The following is an 18,212-nucleotide window of genomic DNA, read 5'->3' on the forward strand; positions in this document are numbered from 1 at the left end:
AGCACTGCCTCAAACTTTATCAATCTCTTCCCCATCCGTTGGAGTTAATGTTGTACCATAATCTTTTGCAATAATATATATATTAACCACGGTGTGTATATATATATATATATATATATATATATATATATATATATATATATATACACATACATATATATATATATATATATATATATATATATATATATATATATATATATATATTGCTTGGTGCAGCCGGATGTACAGACAAAAACACAAAAAAGAGTTCCAATTTAGTTTCCTCAGAGAACCCATTCCATACACTGGTTTAAAAACAACCTATTGAAATGAATGGACTGCAAGGTAAGTGTTTGTACCTTAATGATGTTTTATTTGTATGATCATAGATACATTTTAGTACATTGTTATGGATATCTATGTCTCACACTTGCCGACTTGCTGACTAATGAATGGTTGCATATGTTTTTGATGGGGTCAGCGTTACCGTTTCATTAAACCAGGGGATGGAGCCATCTTCCAGGGATGTGAGAAAACAGTGGTGGTCAGCACAGGCCGTTTTTAGTGAAGGTCATAGGGCGTGACTTACAAATGTATAAAAGAGAAGGTGAGATAAGTATTCCTTGAACCACGACTTTGTGTGTACGCTGCGTTTACTGAATGGATGCTATTTCCAGGGCGTATTTAGTCATTTGGGGGCCCAAGGCAAACGCAGTCATCAGAGCTTCCACCTCCATGTACTGCAAAGATTTATTATTGTTGTTGTTGTTGTAGTTATCAACTACAAAGCGTGAATTTGAGAAAATTATCCAATTTCCTGAGCTAAATAAAACCACCTGAACTCATTCTTGAGGATTATTATGTAACAAGTGAACGTAACTTTTGAACTGATAAGAACGTTCATCAATATTTGACATCCTTTACCGTTTCGACCGCTTTAACGCTCACACCTTCGCGATGAAAAGCACCACTCGTGTCACTCTCCATTTCATATCTTCTTGTATCCTCCTCGGCTGACACTGACAGCAGTGCTACGGCCGCTTGCGAGGGCGTCTGGCTCTTGCTGTCGTCGATTGCGCACATTTGGTGCATCACTGCAAAAAAAAAAAAGTTGAAAGAGAAGAACTTTTTGCATTTCTCTTGCCTTCTGATCTTCTCCACCTCACCTGGATAATTAGTTTTCCTCACAATGCGCTACCAAGTTTGCTTTGATAGTGCTACGATCTTCCTAAATCAACTCTGTGCATGCACAGTAAGAGGATGGAACGGTCCAATGCGTGAGAAGGGATGGTGGAGCACTCGAAGCAATCATGATAGTTTTTTTAAGCAGGGGAATTAAGACAAAAACAATATATATATTTTTTTTAAATAAAGAAAACTTTATTAATCAGTTGCTACGAGACGACTGAGGGCCCCCGAAAATCTCAGGGCCCTTTGCAATTGCCTGTGTTTTGGCAAATATAACAACATCTCTAAGCTTATCCAGGTCTCCTAGATAATATGGATATAATTTCAGCTCTAACACTTAACCAATACTATCGTGATAAGCCAGTGTTCCATTAAAGGTAAAACTTGTTTCTCATTTGAGGGTGTATGAAAGGGCCTTGAGTTCCCTCCAATGAAAAGAGGCTCTGTTTAAAGTTATACGAGAGAAATGCTGTTTGTGGCTCTGAAGCATGTGTCCAACTGCTGACACGATAGAACTATGACTTTTCTCCACATTTAATTTCCCATGGTCATAGTTTTTTATAGAGTTTAATGTCCTCGACCAAGCACTGACCACATCGCTTCACAGCTTAATTGACTAATCTGGGACATAATGCATTAAAACACAGTTGTCTAAGAGATTGTCCCAGCTGTTATGGACCATTACGGGAAATATGTTCCCCTAACCTCTGGATCAGTCTCTCAGTTGAATTTTTGTGTTTTAAATGGCTACTAATATTATTTCATAAACGTACCTGAGGTCTGCGGGGTTACCATAACAATATACATTACTGTGGTTGAAGTTTGCAGTGGTGTAAAACTACACAGCATCACGCTGAAGGGTGTTTCTAGCGTAGTGCCTTGAGATAGGGTTCATCCTGTGACCATGCTCATAACTTTCCCCATTGAAATAAATTAAAAATACCCTTAATCAGTTCCAGACACCCAAAAAAAACACAACAACAAACATTTTTGTAATAACAATGAATATTGAATTGAATGGGCACGGTGGACGACTGGTTAGAGCGTCTGCGTAGAGCGTTTTTTTCATGAATGTGTAACAGATGAAACTCGAACAGAGTATATTAGATATGAGAAGAAGAGTATTAGGTTATAGCAAGGGCAACACTTTGACCTCGTCCTTCGCACATCCGCCTCACAGTTCTGAGGTTTGGGGTTTGATTCTCAGCTCAGTTTGCATGTTCTCCCCAAGCTTGTATGGGTTTCCCCCAGGTTTTCCAGCTTTCACATTCCAAAAACATGCGCGGTAGATTAATTGAAGACTATAAATTGTCTATTATGGTATTTGAGTGACCCCTAATAAGGACAAGTGCAATAGAAAATTAATGGATGGAGGTTATGATACAACCTCAGATAATTAGGAAATCAGTCAGTTAAGTCCCAAAATGATACAATACATTTCATCTTGCATTCTTATGGAGTTAATTAGTTTATCACACTTATTTTCAAATCGTTTTGGATTAAAATAAGCTTTTGTTTTATACATTTTTGTGTATACCCTCAGGGAATCGACCCCGGGGATGGACACAAATAAGTCTGTTTTGTTTTCTGTAATGGATAGCCCAAATCTCCCAAGCTTGAGTGAGTTTATTGTTTGGATAGCTTAACTGTGAATAATTTTCTTTGGTGTAAACAGAGCTGCTTTGTGCAAGTAGATGAACAAGGCATTACTGCTAACCCGCTAGACGTGTGGCTCCTTAAGGCTAGGTTGTCTTGGCCTATTTAGGATATTTTATATCATCCATCCATTAGCTACACTGTTCATCTAGTGTGGCGCTCCAAGAGGAGATGGTGGACAGATCCCCAATCAATTGCAGGGTTGACACACTGAAACAAACAACAAAACATTCATTAATTCATTCATCTTCCGTTCCGCTTCTCCTCACTAGGGTCGCGGGCGTGCTGGAGCCTATCCCAGCTGACTTTGAGGGTACAACCTGAACTGGTCATAAGTCAATTGCAGGGAGTTCATTACTTGAAAAAACAATAATAATAATAATCTGTAGGATGTTTACAAAACAAAAATAAGTTTGGGGACAAACTACTTTGAGCAGCAGTGTGTGAGACTGCAGAGCAAACTATTTTAGGATTCAGTTTTCCCAAATTAAAGTTTCTCCTTTTAACATAAGCAACATTACCAACAAAAGAACAGTGTATTCAAGAAAGATAGCTCCACTAACCCTACAACTACTTTTTACTGCGCTAGATACATATTGTACATACAGGATTATGGCAAATTCATGGATTTATTTTGGTCTTGAAAACATACCACTAATGTTTAAATCGTGATTTTATCACTAAGAATGTGAAATAATATACTGTATCCATTATTAATCACAAAAAACAGTTTTTCAAATTTAAGAAACAAAAAGTTCAGAATGAAAAGTAAAGCAACAACACTTGATCATGGGTTGAATAAAAATATTTCAAACACTTCAGTAGTGTTGTACGTCAATGGTGCCTCTATTTGTTGAGAACAGAGGTTGTGTTACATTGAAATATTACAAAATGTTCATCAAATGTTTGTTAAAATGTTGACATTCAGTGGATACGAGTGGTAAAAGCATATCTAATTCTTGTCATCCGCATTTTTTTTCCTTACCAGTACAGACAACACAAGGCTACTGATTTGGAGATTGAACGTCTCATCAAAAAAAACCAAAATAATGAAGATTGAAAAGTATGACCTAATGACCAGAACTATTACTGATTACAATTATGGGTTCAACAACAATGTTGCAATTAAAGTGTCTTGCTCCTGTTAATGACACTGTAAGTAAACTAGATCTGATGTTTCCTTTCTATGCCTCCATCTGTTTTGTACCACTTATCATGTTCAGGGTACACGTTGCACATAGACACTGCATCAATCACAGGGGACATATAGACAAACGTCTTCTCCCCACTTTTATCTATCTATCTATCTATCTATCTATCTATCTATCTATCTATCTATCTATCTAGTTTAATTTTATTTCTTTATTTGATCTATTAGGATTTTGTCTAGACTCCTTTTTATTTATTTTCTTTTAATTTTTATTTGCTTTTTATTGTTTAATAATTGTATTATTCATCCATCCATCCATTTTATGAGCCGCCTCTCCTCACTAGGGTCGCGGGCGTGCTGGAGCCTATCCCAGCTGTCATCGGGCAGGAGGCGGGGTACACCCTGAACTGGTTGCCAGCCAATCGCAGGGCACATAGGAACAAACAAGCATTCGCACTCACATCCACGCCTATGAGCAATTTAGAGTCTCCAATTCATGCATGTTTTTGGGATGTGGGAGGAAACCGGAGTGCCCGGAGAAAACCCACGCAGGCACGGGGAGAACATGCAAACTCCACACAGGCGGGGCCGGGGATTGAACCCGGGTCCTCAGAACTGTGAGGCTGACGCTCTAACCAGTCGGCCACCGTGCCGCCTAATTGTATTATTATTATTATTATTATTATTATATTTATTATGTATTTATTTATCAATTTTTATCATCCCACATCAGCCCTCCTGTCTCAGTTTTAAACAATTTATAAGCCTGACAACTGGTATTTTGTTTTATTTACAGTATGCTGGTCTGATTGCAAACAAAGAATACATAGCAGGTGTCATTCAATATCCAATTTTAAAGGGGAGTTCTTTAAGGTTGGACTTTAAAAGATCCAAGTGGCATGTTTTCCTGCAAGCAAACCTGAATACCTAAAAAATACATTCATGTGTTTGAACATTGTCTGATAGAGATTCCATATTTAGCGCAACTTTCCCAAAGATACCCAAAGGGTGCCCAGAGGTCATACGGGTCCCCCTTTGGCAGCACCACTGGTTGTAATTGAGGATTATGCCAAGCTGTATTTGTTGCTATGAAAATAGGAGTACACAATACCTTCAGCTACTTAGCACATGATAGAAGTGGAAGTGCTTCTTGAAAGCGTGATTGTAGTTTGAGTTGAGAGAGGAAATTTGCTTTGGATGAAAGGATGGTTGTGACAAGAGCCAAATAAACATGCCGCGGGCAAGATGAATCGAACGAGAGCCTCGTGATGCAGATGCCACTGCATGACTGCCTGCCGCTCTTACGCTTTGGCGCTAGGGAGTGAGCTGACTTAATATTTTCATGCGATAACCACAAGCAATGCCAGATGGCACTCGGTTAGCCAATATTTACTGTACTACTGTAAAAATATTTGAAGATTTCAAACACATAAGCCAACAGGCACCATTTAGACAAAAAAATAGAGCCACGCCTACTAGCAGACTGTCTATCGCATCATTGCTCGATGTTGTATTTCCTAACACTGCAAAACCAAACAACTACTATGTAAATCTGTTTGAAAATAAAGGTTCTTAATAGTTATTTTATTTTTCATATTTATTGAGCTTTTCGACCGCCAGTAGGTAAACCATGGATAAATCCAAGAAAAGAGAAGATTCGGAGGAAATCTTGTGGGGCATAGCCACTAATCACATTACACATAACACCCTCAATTTCAAATTTCAGCCTCATCACTCGATCTGATACTCTTTTCACCTCTTAGCCAACTCTTCTTTTAAAATAACCCGACTCCATTTCTCTTCCCATCTACACCATGGTAAAATAATTTAAACCCTGCCCCTAAACTTCTAGCCTGACTGCCTTTCCACCTGGTCTCCTGGACACACATTACATCAACCTTTCTCCTAATCATCATATCAACCAACTCCCGAGATTTTCCTGTCATAGTCCCAACATTCAAAGTCCCCACATTCAGTTCTAGGCTCTGTGCTTCCCTCTACTCTTTCTGCCGAAGAACCCGCTTTCCACCTCTTCTTCTTCTTTGACTTCGAGCCAGAGTAGCTGAATTTCCACCGGCGCCCTGCAGGCTGACGCCGCCGGTGGTGGACATTGTTAATCCAGGCCACGACCTGCCCTCTGCATTTATCCGGGCTTGGGACCGGCCTACAGTTTGCATTGACTTGTGCCCCCCATCGGGCTGCATTAGGTAAAAATAATAATAATAATTAACAAAAAAAAAGATATGTGGTTCCCAGTGTTTTTTTTTTCTTTTTCTCTCTCTCTGGGAGATGGTCCAAATGGCTCTTTGACTATTTCAAGTTGCCGACCCCTAGTATACTGCAACTGTTGTTGCTGCTCCTACAATAGTTCAACAATACACAAAATTATTACACTTTTTTGATGGTGTTTGTATTTTAAAGTTTGTTTTTTGTAACATTCTGAGTCTTGGAATTAATAAAGCAATGTAAAGATTGCATATTCAATGTAACATATTGTTTTAAATTAATTATCCACATAATTTGGTGATAAATTACGGTAATTGCAATACCCTAAATGAAAATTATTAGCTTTAACCTGGAACCAGAAATTAAATTTAAAAAACAAACAAACAAACAAACAAATTTTACTCTATTCACATAAAATTGTTGAGTTGTCAGCTTTTGCGTTTGAACTCTTCATTTTTTGACAATTTTGGGAAATGTAAGGAAATGTACACAAGGTAATTGTTTCTTATGTGGTATCTTTATTTGAGACAATGAAAACATGTTAATGATTATATTTTACACAGGGTTACATGACAACAATATAACATCTATGGGATATTTACATTATTCATAATTGTAGCTCCAGCTTCCACACATTTGTAGCGCCAGGTTTACATAACAGTAACCTTAATTAAATAAAGTCACTTACATGACTTGAAAGACAATCGATGACAAAATGTCTCAAACAAATTTCAGATACATCACACGCAGTAAATACTCAGCAGCAAATACAGTTGCAAGTGTTTTTCCAGTAGTCATAGCAGTGCTTTAAAGACACTGTAAAGCAAAAAAAAAAAAAAAATCATGTCTTGTAATTTTGACACAGCACAGAGAAGAGTGCTAAATATGAATGATTTAACAAAAAAAACAAAAAAAATCCCAAAATACAGCGGAACTCAGCATACACGCGGTTCGGCACCTGCAGTTTCACCTCTCCGTGGATGTTTAAAAATAAATCCACGCTCATTCAACAATTCCAATGCAAGTATAATGGGGGTCCGCGGTGTATAAAATGAGGCTTTAAAATGGTGAAAGATCAAACCTTTGTCTCCACTCTCAAATGCTGTGGGCGTGTCAGCTGAAAGAACGCCCCACTCAACTGTCAGCTCTTGATCAAATAACACTATTGTAGGTAGCAGTGTTTACATGCACATGTTAGAGGCTCGCCTTCAAAACTGAATAATTACTGTGGAATGTAATCATAAAATAAGCACTCAAGCAAATTTACACACATTGGTGGGGATATACTGTAATGTGACTGCCGACTGGTCGCCCAGCTAGTGCGTCCCTCCATAATTCAGTATTACATAGTTCTCAGTCTTGGCAAATGCTTTCAGAACTTTACAGTATATGGACTTCAAATGTCCATGTTAAGAGTAAGCACACCCACATAAGGGAGGGCAAATTTCAAAAACTCAAGGCTAATTTGTGGGGGGTTTTTTTCCTTTGGAGGAAAAGCGCTGAAAGCAGTCACATTAAAAGCTTGGATGAAAAATCAATCTTCAATCATAAGTAAGAAAATAAATCCGCCGAATTTCATGCAAAGAAATGTAATGTGTATGTATATAACTCTTCTCTGGACAAATGTACATTAATTTCTTCTTTTCACCTTTTTTCATAGAAATGTTTGTGGTTCGTAAATGTGCATATTAAAAAATATCCATCATCAATAAATCCAACTAGAAAATGGTGTCAACTTTTTTTTATTTTTTGTCACTTAAAAATGGGATGATTTGAGAAAATGTATAATTTCATTTATTTTCATGATTTCTAATTTTAAATATTCATCAATAAATGAAATTGCCTATATACAATATGAAATTTAAATACAGCAAAATACAAGGAGTTTTATTTGCGGCGTTAAATGAATTAGTCATTCCAATAAATACATCTAAATTCATAACATCATTTTTATCTTATTTTAAAGGGAAAGAAAAGCAAAAAGTGAAATCAATGTAATCTAAAAGAGTCCCATTTATGAAGAACCGTACATACATTTTATCTTTTTTTTTTTAATATTTGTATTTTTACATGGCGTGCCATTTGTAAAGCGGCTGAAAATAAACATTTTGTTACATTTAGCGTCAAACAATGTTTAAAAACACTTTTTTTAAACATTTTTTTAAGTCTTTTTTTTTTTGCACATTTTCAACAATATTTGTCAACTTAGAGATACAGAGTATTAGTCAAATACAAATATTAAATGTTACACCTAAATGTAAAATGTTGGATTTAATTGTTTCGGGTAAATTAGATATTTGGCTAACATACAGTTTCAAACTAGGCTAACTGGACATACCAAAATAAAAGCTTGAGGAGTTCTGACGGTGTTTATAGCTTCAAATAACAAATCAAAAAACACTTTATCCGGGGACATGGACTTATGAACATCACTTAGAGTCAAAATACCTACCTCAAATGCCAAACACATTTTTTATTAAACATATTACTACATTTGGAGGAACTTTATTTGAGGAGTACTTTGAGTTTTTATGGCACTTTCTACATACAGCATGTACAGTATACCAACTTGCTGCAAAAGAAAATCTGTGACTCCTGTGTCCCTATTTCCTGTTTTGAGGCTCCACGTGTTATTTTATTAAATCGTCAAGGAAAAAGCGCATTAATAGCTGTATTATAATACTATAAAAGAAACGGGCAAGAATAAAGGAGAGCGTGTGGATACTGGAGAGGCTGTTGGCTCTTTTCATTGAACTTCTGCACCAGAGAGGGAACTTCCCCCATTAGACTCCATGCTTCGCTTTTTTCAGCCACGGGTACATATGAATTTAAAAATAGCTAAGTATTATTGTAAAACAATATATATACTTATCTTGGTATGGCCTGGTGGCGGCTGGCTAAATCTCGCTTCGTAAGTCTATCAGGTATTGCAGTACAATATGTTCTTTCCCAACATAATTGCTCTTAATTCCAGTTCAACTTTTCTTTTTTTTTTGGAGCAATTTGGATCACTTTATAAGCAAAGTTTAGTTGAGGAAATTCCATCCAACAAAATATGAAAGTTGAGAGTCATGTGCTGTGAGTCGCAGTGCCTGGACATGTGCGTGGAAATGACTTTCAAATCCACAAAGACATGCATTTAATAGATTGCCGGACATACCAGGCTCTGTTCTTCACGTGCATCACTTTAACAGTCACAGTTGAGTCTCTAACAACACGCACACAAAAAAGAGAAGCTTGTCATTCAGATCAAGGAATAAAAGACTACTTGTAAGGAATATTTGATGCCAGTTAGTCCACAAAATTGAATTTTGTCAGAAAAAAAAATAAATAAAAATCCCTAAATAAGCTAATGCTATTTTCGTGACCAACTAAAAGAACACCATGGAACCGGTTTCTAACTCACTACTTTTGGGGTTAGCATTCAGTTGAGTTTTTTTTTTCATTTACATACAGTATTTTACTTATTTATTATTATTATTCTTCTTGTTATTATTATTATTGTACCCGTTTGTTGTGGTAGCAGTTGCATTGTAAGGTATCTCAGCATGGAGTCATCTTAACACACTGCTGCTCATTGACTGGGTGACAGAGAATTATTACTCCTGTGGTTATAATACAGTAGATCGAAAAGAAAAAAATAAGCATTAAAAAAAATTATACAGTGTAGTATGAGAGAGGCAGGACTAGAAACTGCTTAAATTCATTGTAAACAGAGTCCATCTTAGTTGAATTCATTGGTGAGTTCAAGTCTGTCACCTTGATGTCACAATTAAAAAAAAAAAAAAACGACTGAATATTTTTGTCCCAGAAACATACATTGTGTGAGTTAAAGGTAAAATACAGTGTAAGTTCAGTTTTTGTGCGGCATTGTTGCATTGAACAGGTTGACATAAAGTCAACAGTTTACTTTTTGAGTGTAAGTATGTAGCAGAGACACCTGCTATCGCTCCTGAGCCAGATCAGAGTTTCTCGTTCCGAACTGAAATGAACTTACACCACTTGGTGGAACAGTGGCTGTGCCGTTGTTCCTGGTTCCACGATATGAGTCACACACCCAAGAACCAGCTGCACAGGAGCAGCTCCTGTAGAGTTTTGCGCAGCTCCTGGCTCCTGTAGGCGTAGATGAGAGGGTCTATAAGCGAGTTACAGATGATCAAGATGAGGAAGAGGTTAAAGTTCCGGAAAAAGCAGTTGCAGAAGGGGCTGGTGGGGCAGGTGAGGATGAGAATGAGGTGCAGGAAGAAGGGTCCCCAGCATACGATGAAGACGCCGAGCAGGATGGTGAGCGTGATGGCGCCCTTCATGCTGGTGGACGGGCGCCGCTTCTTGCGGAAGTTGACGGTGATGCTGCGCGAGTGTATGTGCGCCAGCAGGAACATGTGCAGGTAGAGCACAGCATTGAAGACCAGGCTGGAGCAGAAGAAGGTCACCAGGCACACGATGACGGCGTTGTCCGTGTGGTAGACGATGAAGAAGATGCTGGAGGTGATGCTGGCCAGCCACACCGCCGCGATGATGCCCACGGCGCGCTGCGTGGTCATGATGCTGTGGTAGCGCAACGCGTAGAAGATGGTGATGTAGCGGTCCGCCGCGATGGTGCTCAGGAAGGAGAGCGACGACACCACCGAACTGCAGATCATCACGTCGATCACGTTGTCCAGGTGGCGCAGCATGCCCGGTTGCACGTCCAGCAGGCCGTGGTCGTGCAGTAGCATGACAACAGTCTCCACCACGTTGCTGACGCTCACCAGCATGTCGGAGAAGGCCAGACAGCAGATGAAGTAGTACATGGGCGAGTGAAGATTTCGGTTCTTGATTATGGCCACTATGACCAGGATATTCTCCACCAGGCTGATGAGGCCCAGTGACAGGAAGAGCTCCTGTGGGATCTGCAGCTGGAAGCAGCCTGCGGAGGTGGGTTCTGCGCCGCTGGAGTTGGTCTCATTGTCTTGCAGGAAGTCATCCAAGTAGTCATGGTGCATAAAGATGTTGTTCTGGGAACTGTTGGAAAACTCCATTGCTCCTGAAATGGGGATGGGGGGGGTGGGGGGGGGGGGGAGTCTTCATTAGACATGAACAGAGAGGAAGAGATTCAAGTTTACGTGGCGAACCGCATTGTTTACCTCAGAAGGCCGATGTGACTGTGAAAACCATATAAATGTAAAGTGAATATAAAAAGTCTACACACCATTGTTCAAATGCCAGGTTTTTGTGGTGTAAAAAAATGAGACCAAGAGAATCATTTCAAAACATTTTTCACAATTCATTCATTCACCTATAACCTACGGAAGCGTATTGCAATCACTTGGATACATTTTTTTTTAGTAAGGGCTGAGTAATTTTATTGAGGGCTTTGTTTTTTTTGAATATTTTTTTTCTGTTTTTCTGACTAATTATTTTTCTGTCTAATTCACCTCCCCCCCCCCCCACTTTTTTATAACTATTTTTTCCCGAGTAATATTTTTGCTGTTTTTCTGACTAATTTCTTTCTGAGTTATCGGGGTCCATCGAACTCACGTGAGAACCTGCGAACTGCAAGTGACTCTTCGCGGTCTCTGTAGTAAGCAACACGACCGGCTTATTTAGTTTGATCAAGTTTTTTTTTTATATGGGTTTAAGACACTGGGAGATACTCCTGTCTTTGAGTCACATAGATGGTATTGTTATTAGTCATTAGAAAAAAACAAGTCAGAAAAACAGAAAAAAAATTACTCAGAAAAAAGGGGGAAAAGTCATAAAACAGAGGGGGGAGGGGAAAACAGAAAAAAATATTTTTAAAAAACAAAGCCCTCAAAATGTACTTTTTTTTTTTCATCCAAGTGAATGCAATACACTTCTGTAATAACCTGTCCAACTCAATTCAAAAAGAAAATAAGAAAACCTTTAGAGAAGGGAAGTAAAATCACACAACTGAGACAATGTGAACTGGATGTCCCCAAATGATAAAAAGACGAGAAGAAAACTGGTTAAGGGGGCTTCCAAGAGGCCGACAGCAACAATGAAGGAGCTGCAGAAATTTCTGGTGGGTAGTTACATGTGACAACGTTCTCCCATCTTCTTCATATGGTTGAACTTTTTTTGCCATACTGTAATTCAAAATGTATGTTTGGAGCGAACACAACACTGCTAATTTCCAAAAGAACACCATTGTACAGTGAAGCATGGTGGTGGCAAAATCATGCTTTGGTTCTATTTTTCTTCAACTGGAACACGGGCCTTAGTCAAAGGGATTAAGAACAGTTCCAAATAGCAGTCTGGGTTGGCACAAAACCTTCTCGCTTCTGCTAGAAAGCAAAAGAAATATCAGGAAAAGCCTACGAGAGCAGCAAAACTTTATTTGGGGTTAATCAGAGGCCCTTTCTCACAATTGTGGCAGCTTTACACTGACTCCCATTGAATCTGAGCTTGAATTCTGAACGCAGCCACATCCACAGTTACTGTACAAGAGGGTGTGGGCACTTATATAAAACACGTCACAAATACCAACATTTTAAACACATTAGTTCTGGTTGTTTTGGATGATACTGAGGTGACTTAAACATACAATTTTATCATTTTCAAAACGCTTTAGGGCCCTAACCTAACGTAACTATAACTGTAGTGCAAGAACCACTGCTAGTTCGCCCGTTGCTTGACGTAAAGCGTTTCTCTTGCTGCCCTTTGCGCTTTCTTTCTGCTCTCTCTCAACTGAAAATGACTTCTAGGGAAAGCTTTTCTATCAAACAGGCACTGTCGCATCTTTCTGACCACAAAAATGACACAGAGGAGAATGTGTCCGATTATTAGGCACCCTCTTGTGATGAGTGTCGAGCCCCCCCATTGTGTCTTGACCACCAGCGAACATACTGCTTTCCAAAAAAGTGAAATTGACCACCAACATAGTACATGTTACTATTCTCAAACACAGAAATGGTTTTTCATTCTTAATGTTTTACATAGCACACATACACAATACAATATACATACATTAAAAGATGAGGCGAAAAAAAGAATTCATCCAATTTTAGGTCTCTCAGTGAGAATTTTAGGTGATCTCATTGGGATGCAAAGCACTGTTGCCAGGGGCATGGAACTGTGTTTTATACCCCATGAAAAATAATCATCAATTTTGGACGAGGGGGTATGAAATTATTGACCGTTGAAAAACAATAAAACAATCGTTAGCCAGAAGGGGAGGATTGAGGATTTTGCTCCTCTAATAACTTCTTGTCTGGGGGAATTTATATGGGGAGTGTATGTTAACTAGTGTAAAATAATGGTCAATATTTTCAGTCAAACTTGATTAACGAGACAAGATGAACCTATTTGATCAGTGCTGAAATAACCTCTTCCCACCTCTAGAGGCAAACTTAATTGGGGGAAAGATAATTCAAGAAAGAAGGAACCTAATCGGACAAATACAACCAAACTTGATTGAATAACAGCAAGAATTTTAGAATTAAAGTTGACCTGCAGTAAATAACACTGGAAAGAGTCATGATGTAAAATAACAATGGATCCTGTTGAGTCAAACTTGATGAGTCATCTTTGGGGTTCAACATGAAGAGTTTTCATTTACATCATCTTTAAGTATCTTTAAGTTTAAAGTCTAATTTGTTATTAGTTATAGCGTAAAACTTGAGAGGTATATAATAATACTAGAAAAGAGGCATATTGAGAGCCAAACTTGAGTGGAACCTCTTTCGAGTCAAACTTTGTTTTAGAACAAATATTGTGCATCCGCTTTCATTTTATTTCCCTGAACATTAAGATCTGGTGGAGAAAAAATAGTATGGAAACGGACATACCGGTAGAAATCCACGTGAAAAGTGCGTCTCCTCGGCGTGTTTATCGATGTAAGTTGACAAACACCAACATCCAGAAAATGTACATTTCAAAATTCATATCCCCCCCCCTCCCCCCCTCCCTCCCCGTCGGCACACTGTCTCGCCTTACAAGACAGCGTCTTTGCAGAAAGCACCGGGACCAGCGTGACGTTGAGTGTTCTGATATCTGGAGGGGAGTGATGTGGGCCCAGTGCTGCTGCACCATTTGAGACTTGACTGGGCTCCTCCTCATATGCCGGCGTATGTAGGAGGCTTGACGCAGTGATGATGAGCGCGCAGCTTGGGCAAAAGCAAATGTTGAAGGAGTCAGAACGAACAGTAGTTAAAGATAGTAGACAAGCATTAATTATGTATCTTTTGAGCTCCTACTTGGAAACATAACTCAACTATAGTGGTGCCTTGAGATAAGAGTTCAATTGGTTCCGTCCGTACTCGGAATCATCTTTCGCCATTGAAATGAATGAAAATGACATTCATCCATTAGAGCCCCCCAAAACAATAAAGATGTTTATAATGGTTTCTTAATAAGAGAAATGGCAGTGTATTATTGTATTGTATTCAAACGTAGAGTAATGATGTAATTCAAATAGAATGCAGAGAAATTAAACAGTTTTGGATGTTTTGTTTTATTCAATGGACATTGTGCTGCTCCTTCTGATGTCTGCACCTTGGCGACCTGGGGCAGTATAATATAGAGGTACGGATATGCATGCAGGAGACTGTCACAATTGCTCAGTAAGCCACAGTAGTATTAGACGTGTCTACATGTGTTACTCCACCAGTTGTGTTGAAATATCTGTTGCTGAGCATTATACCACCGCAACGACGATGCTATTCATTAGCATGTCAATGACGTTTTCCAGTCCAACTTATTTGCTTGTTTTATGTATAGTTTGACAGTAAACTTCAACTGGGAGCAGCAATACCAACATTTTGAAGCCTCTTTATGAAGAATTGGTCACTATCTGCCAAACTGCTCCTTGTTGTGAAGTGAGCTGGGTTGAGTTCTCTACATACAGTACTTATATCTCAATTTTTTGCTCACAAGTCATAATAAATCCAAATATATACATAAATAAATCGGGCGAACGATTGCTCATATCTAGAAAAACTTGCAATTCAGGTCACTCGTATTTCAAGGCACCACTGTAGAGCATGCATACGGAGCAACAGGAAATTTCATTTGGTACACTTCACAATCTGGAGAGATCAGATAGATCAGTGTTCCTAAAGCTTTTTACACCGAGTACCACCCCAAAAAATAGGTACAACAGTTAATGGTATATAATAAAATACAAGAGCATAGTAGGCCTAAGTGTTCATCAAAAAACAAGATTTCTAATTTTATTTTTAAAAACTATATTTAAGATTCTAAACAATTGCAACCTTATGCTAAACCACTGTAACATTCCGCAGTTATGCTGTAAAGTGAAAATAAAAATGGCTTAGTAATTTGACACACCACAGAGAAGAGTGTTGTTAACAAGCCTGTCAAATTTGAATGAATAAAAAAAAACCCAAGTACTTTAAAATGAGGCTCCAAAATTCGAATATACTGAAAACATTCCCCACTCGACCATCACCTGTCACTTCAAGACAGTCATGCCACAGGCTGAATAACGTGTGCCGCTGTGTTTAACAAACAGTTAGCTTTCCTGAAGGATCTCTATTATGTTGACCCACACACTTAGCGAACGTAACTAACAGTTAACTATCCCTGAAGTGTCGCTGCTGTGTATGACCACGCATGGCGTACGGAGCGAGGTGGTGGCGAATTGGACGGCCCCAGCGCCTGTTTGCGAGCCCAAATAACAGCAAACACTTCCGAGAAGATGCCTTTTTTTTTTTTCAGGTTGACATTTGAAGAGCCCGGGAGTAGCTCTTTAAAGTTACATTTGTAGCTTTCTTTCAAACATCTGGCTAGCTATAACATCTGCTTGCCAGAAGCTGAGTTGCACTGTTTGTTTACGGACTAAGCGTGTGGCTAGAATGTGAGGCAGTTATGTCATCCAGTTCTACACCATTGCAAACTACAACCATAATAATAATTAACATATTGTTAAATGACGGTGTCAATCAAAATGGAATATTCTGTATACAGCTTTTGTATTGAACTGACTCACAAAACAGACTACGTGGTTGCTAGACCCTCTTTCTGGGAAACTCTGTTATTAATCTTAGGACCCTCAATCTCACTCTCCTCCAGCGCTGTACCTGCGGCTTTCAAGACAGCCGTTGTTCGACCCTTACTCAAAAGACCCAACCTCGACCCTGAGAATCTTTGCAATTACAGGCCGGTCGCTGTCAAATTTCCCATTTATTTCACACATTCTTGAAAAAATTGCAGTACGACAGTTTAATGATCACATGGCCTCTAGTAATCTATTTGAACTACTTCAGACCACTGAAACAGCCCTTGCAGAAGTGACGAATAATATTTTACTTGCTATGGATTGCAACACCTCGTAAATACTATTATTACTTGTATATGTGTGTGTATATATATATATACACACATATATGTTGTAGTAGTTGGAAACACTTCATCCTGCAGTGTGTGTGTATATATATATATATGTATATATATATAATATATATCATCATCAGCCATTATCTAGCCACTGCAGGATGAAGGCCTCTTCTACACGTTTCCAACTACTACGACATTTTGCAATTTGTTGCCAGTGTATTCCGGTGTGTTTAATTATTTCATCTATCCATCTACTTTTAGGTCTTCGCCGTGGTCGCTTTGTGTCCAGTGGTATCCAATTGATAGTTTCTGTGGTCCACCTTTTGTCAGCTCTTGGGGCAACGTGGCCAGCCTATTTCCATTTAAGGCTTTTTATTTTTTGAATGACGTCGGTAACTCACGTCTGCCGTCTTATCCAACTGCATCTTTTCTTGTCGTGAATGCTTATTTTCAACATTTGGCGTTCCATGGTCCTTTGGGTTCCAGGTAGTCTGTATAACTTTGGCATTCGTAGTCCAAGTTTCACTACCGTAAATGAGGACTGGTAAAATACATTGATCGAAAACTTTTCTATTCCAGCAAATGGGAAGATTGTTCTTGAATATAACACTAAGCCTTCCGTAAGCCTGCCAGGCAAGCTTTATGCGGCGTTCAACTTCAGTGCTTGTATTTCCATCCATTGTTACAAGTTGGCCTAAATAGATGTAGTTGTCGACGGCGTCTCGGACGTAGTCCTCCATTTTGATCTCTTTTTGTGGACAGTAACGATTCGTTTTGCTTGTGTTCATTTTCAGACCTGAGCGACGGCTTTCCAACTCTAATTCCTGAATACGACGCTGTAGTTGTTCAGCATCGCAGGAGAATAAAATGTCGTCTTCTGCAAAACGAAGATGGCTCAAATAAGCGGCATTAATTTTTAGTCCTTCTTTGTCCCAATTGAGCTTTTTAAATATTTCTTCAAGGCAAGCTGTAAATAGCTTCGGAGATAGTGTGTCGCCTTGCCTGACCCCTTTTCCTAGACTTATCTAGGAATCTTATTTCTCACTATCCTGGAGTCCTTCAGGTGTTTTTTTTTTTTTAGCAAACTCCATGCGGGCTTTTGTGTGTCCTGTACTGAGGAGAGGCTTCCATCAGGCCACTCTGCCATAAAGCCCTGACTGGTGGAGGGTTGAAGTGATGGTTGACTTTCTCGAACTTTCTCCCATCTCCCGACTGCATCTCTGGAGCTCAGCCACAGTGATCTTTGAGTTCTTCTTTACCTCTCTCACCAAGGCTCTTCTCCCCCAATTGCTCAGTTTGGCCGGACGGCCAGCTCTAGGAAGGGTTCTGGTCGTCCCAAACGTCTTCCATTTCAGGATTATGGAGGCCACTGTGCCCTTAGGAACCTTAAGTGCAGCAGAATTTTTTTGTAACGTTGGCCAGATCTGTGCCTTGCCACAATTCTGTCTCTGAGCTTTTCAGGCAGTTCCTTTGACCTCATGATTCTGAGGTTGATTGATAGTTGCAGCCTCGTTAAGTGTGTGGGTCGGTCCTTTGTAATTATTACAATGAGGCTGTACAGCAGCGGTGGCGCCGTCAAGGCTGAAACAGTCTCTCCCTTCTTCACTCAGCTGCTTCTGGGGACTGGGTATGAAGAGCTTTCTTAACTGCATTTAGATCACATGAACAGTCCTCAAATACTTCAGCCGTAGCTCCAGGTGAACTGAGAACA

The 18,212-nt window shown here is 39.2% G+C and overlaps 1 protein-coding gene across 1 annotated transcript; it reads right to left on the minus strand.

The window, feature by feature from the left end:
* Positions 1-6,726: 6,726 nt before the first annotated feature.
* Positions 6,727-16,419, minus strand: mc1r (melanocortin 1 receptor). The gene is made up of 2 exons (XM_061766097.1): positions 13,993-16,419; positions 6,727-11,228 (listed from the first exon to the last, which is right to left on the minus strand). The coding sequence occupies exon 2, from the start codon at positions 11,221-11,223 to the stop codon at positions 10,252-10,254; it is 972 nt and encodes a 323-aa protein (XP_061622081.1). The 5' UTR covers positions 11,224-11,228; positions 13,993-16,419; the 3' UTR covers positions 6,727-10,251.
* Positions 16,420-18,212: the final 1,793 nt, after the last annotated feature.

The sequence above is a fragment of the Phyllopteryx taeniolatus genome, chromosome 2, assembly GCF_024500385.1.
Source record: "Phyllopteryx taeniolatus isolate TA_2022b chromosome 2, UOR_Ptae_1.2, whole genome shotgun sequence".
Classification (NCBI taxonomy): domain Eukaryota; kingdom Metazoa; phylum Chordata; class Actinopteri; order Syngnathiformes; family Syngnathidae; genus Phyllopteryx; species Phyllopteryx taeniolatus.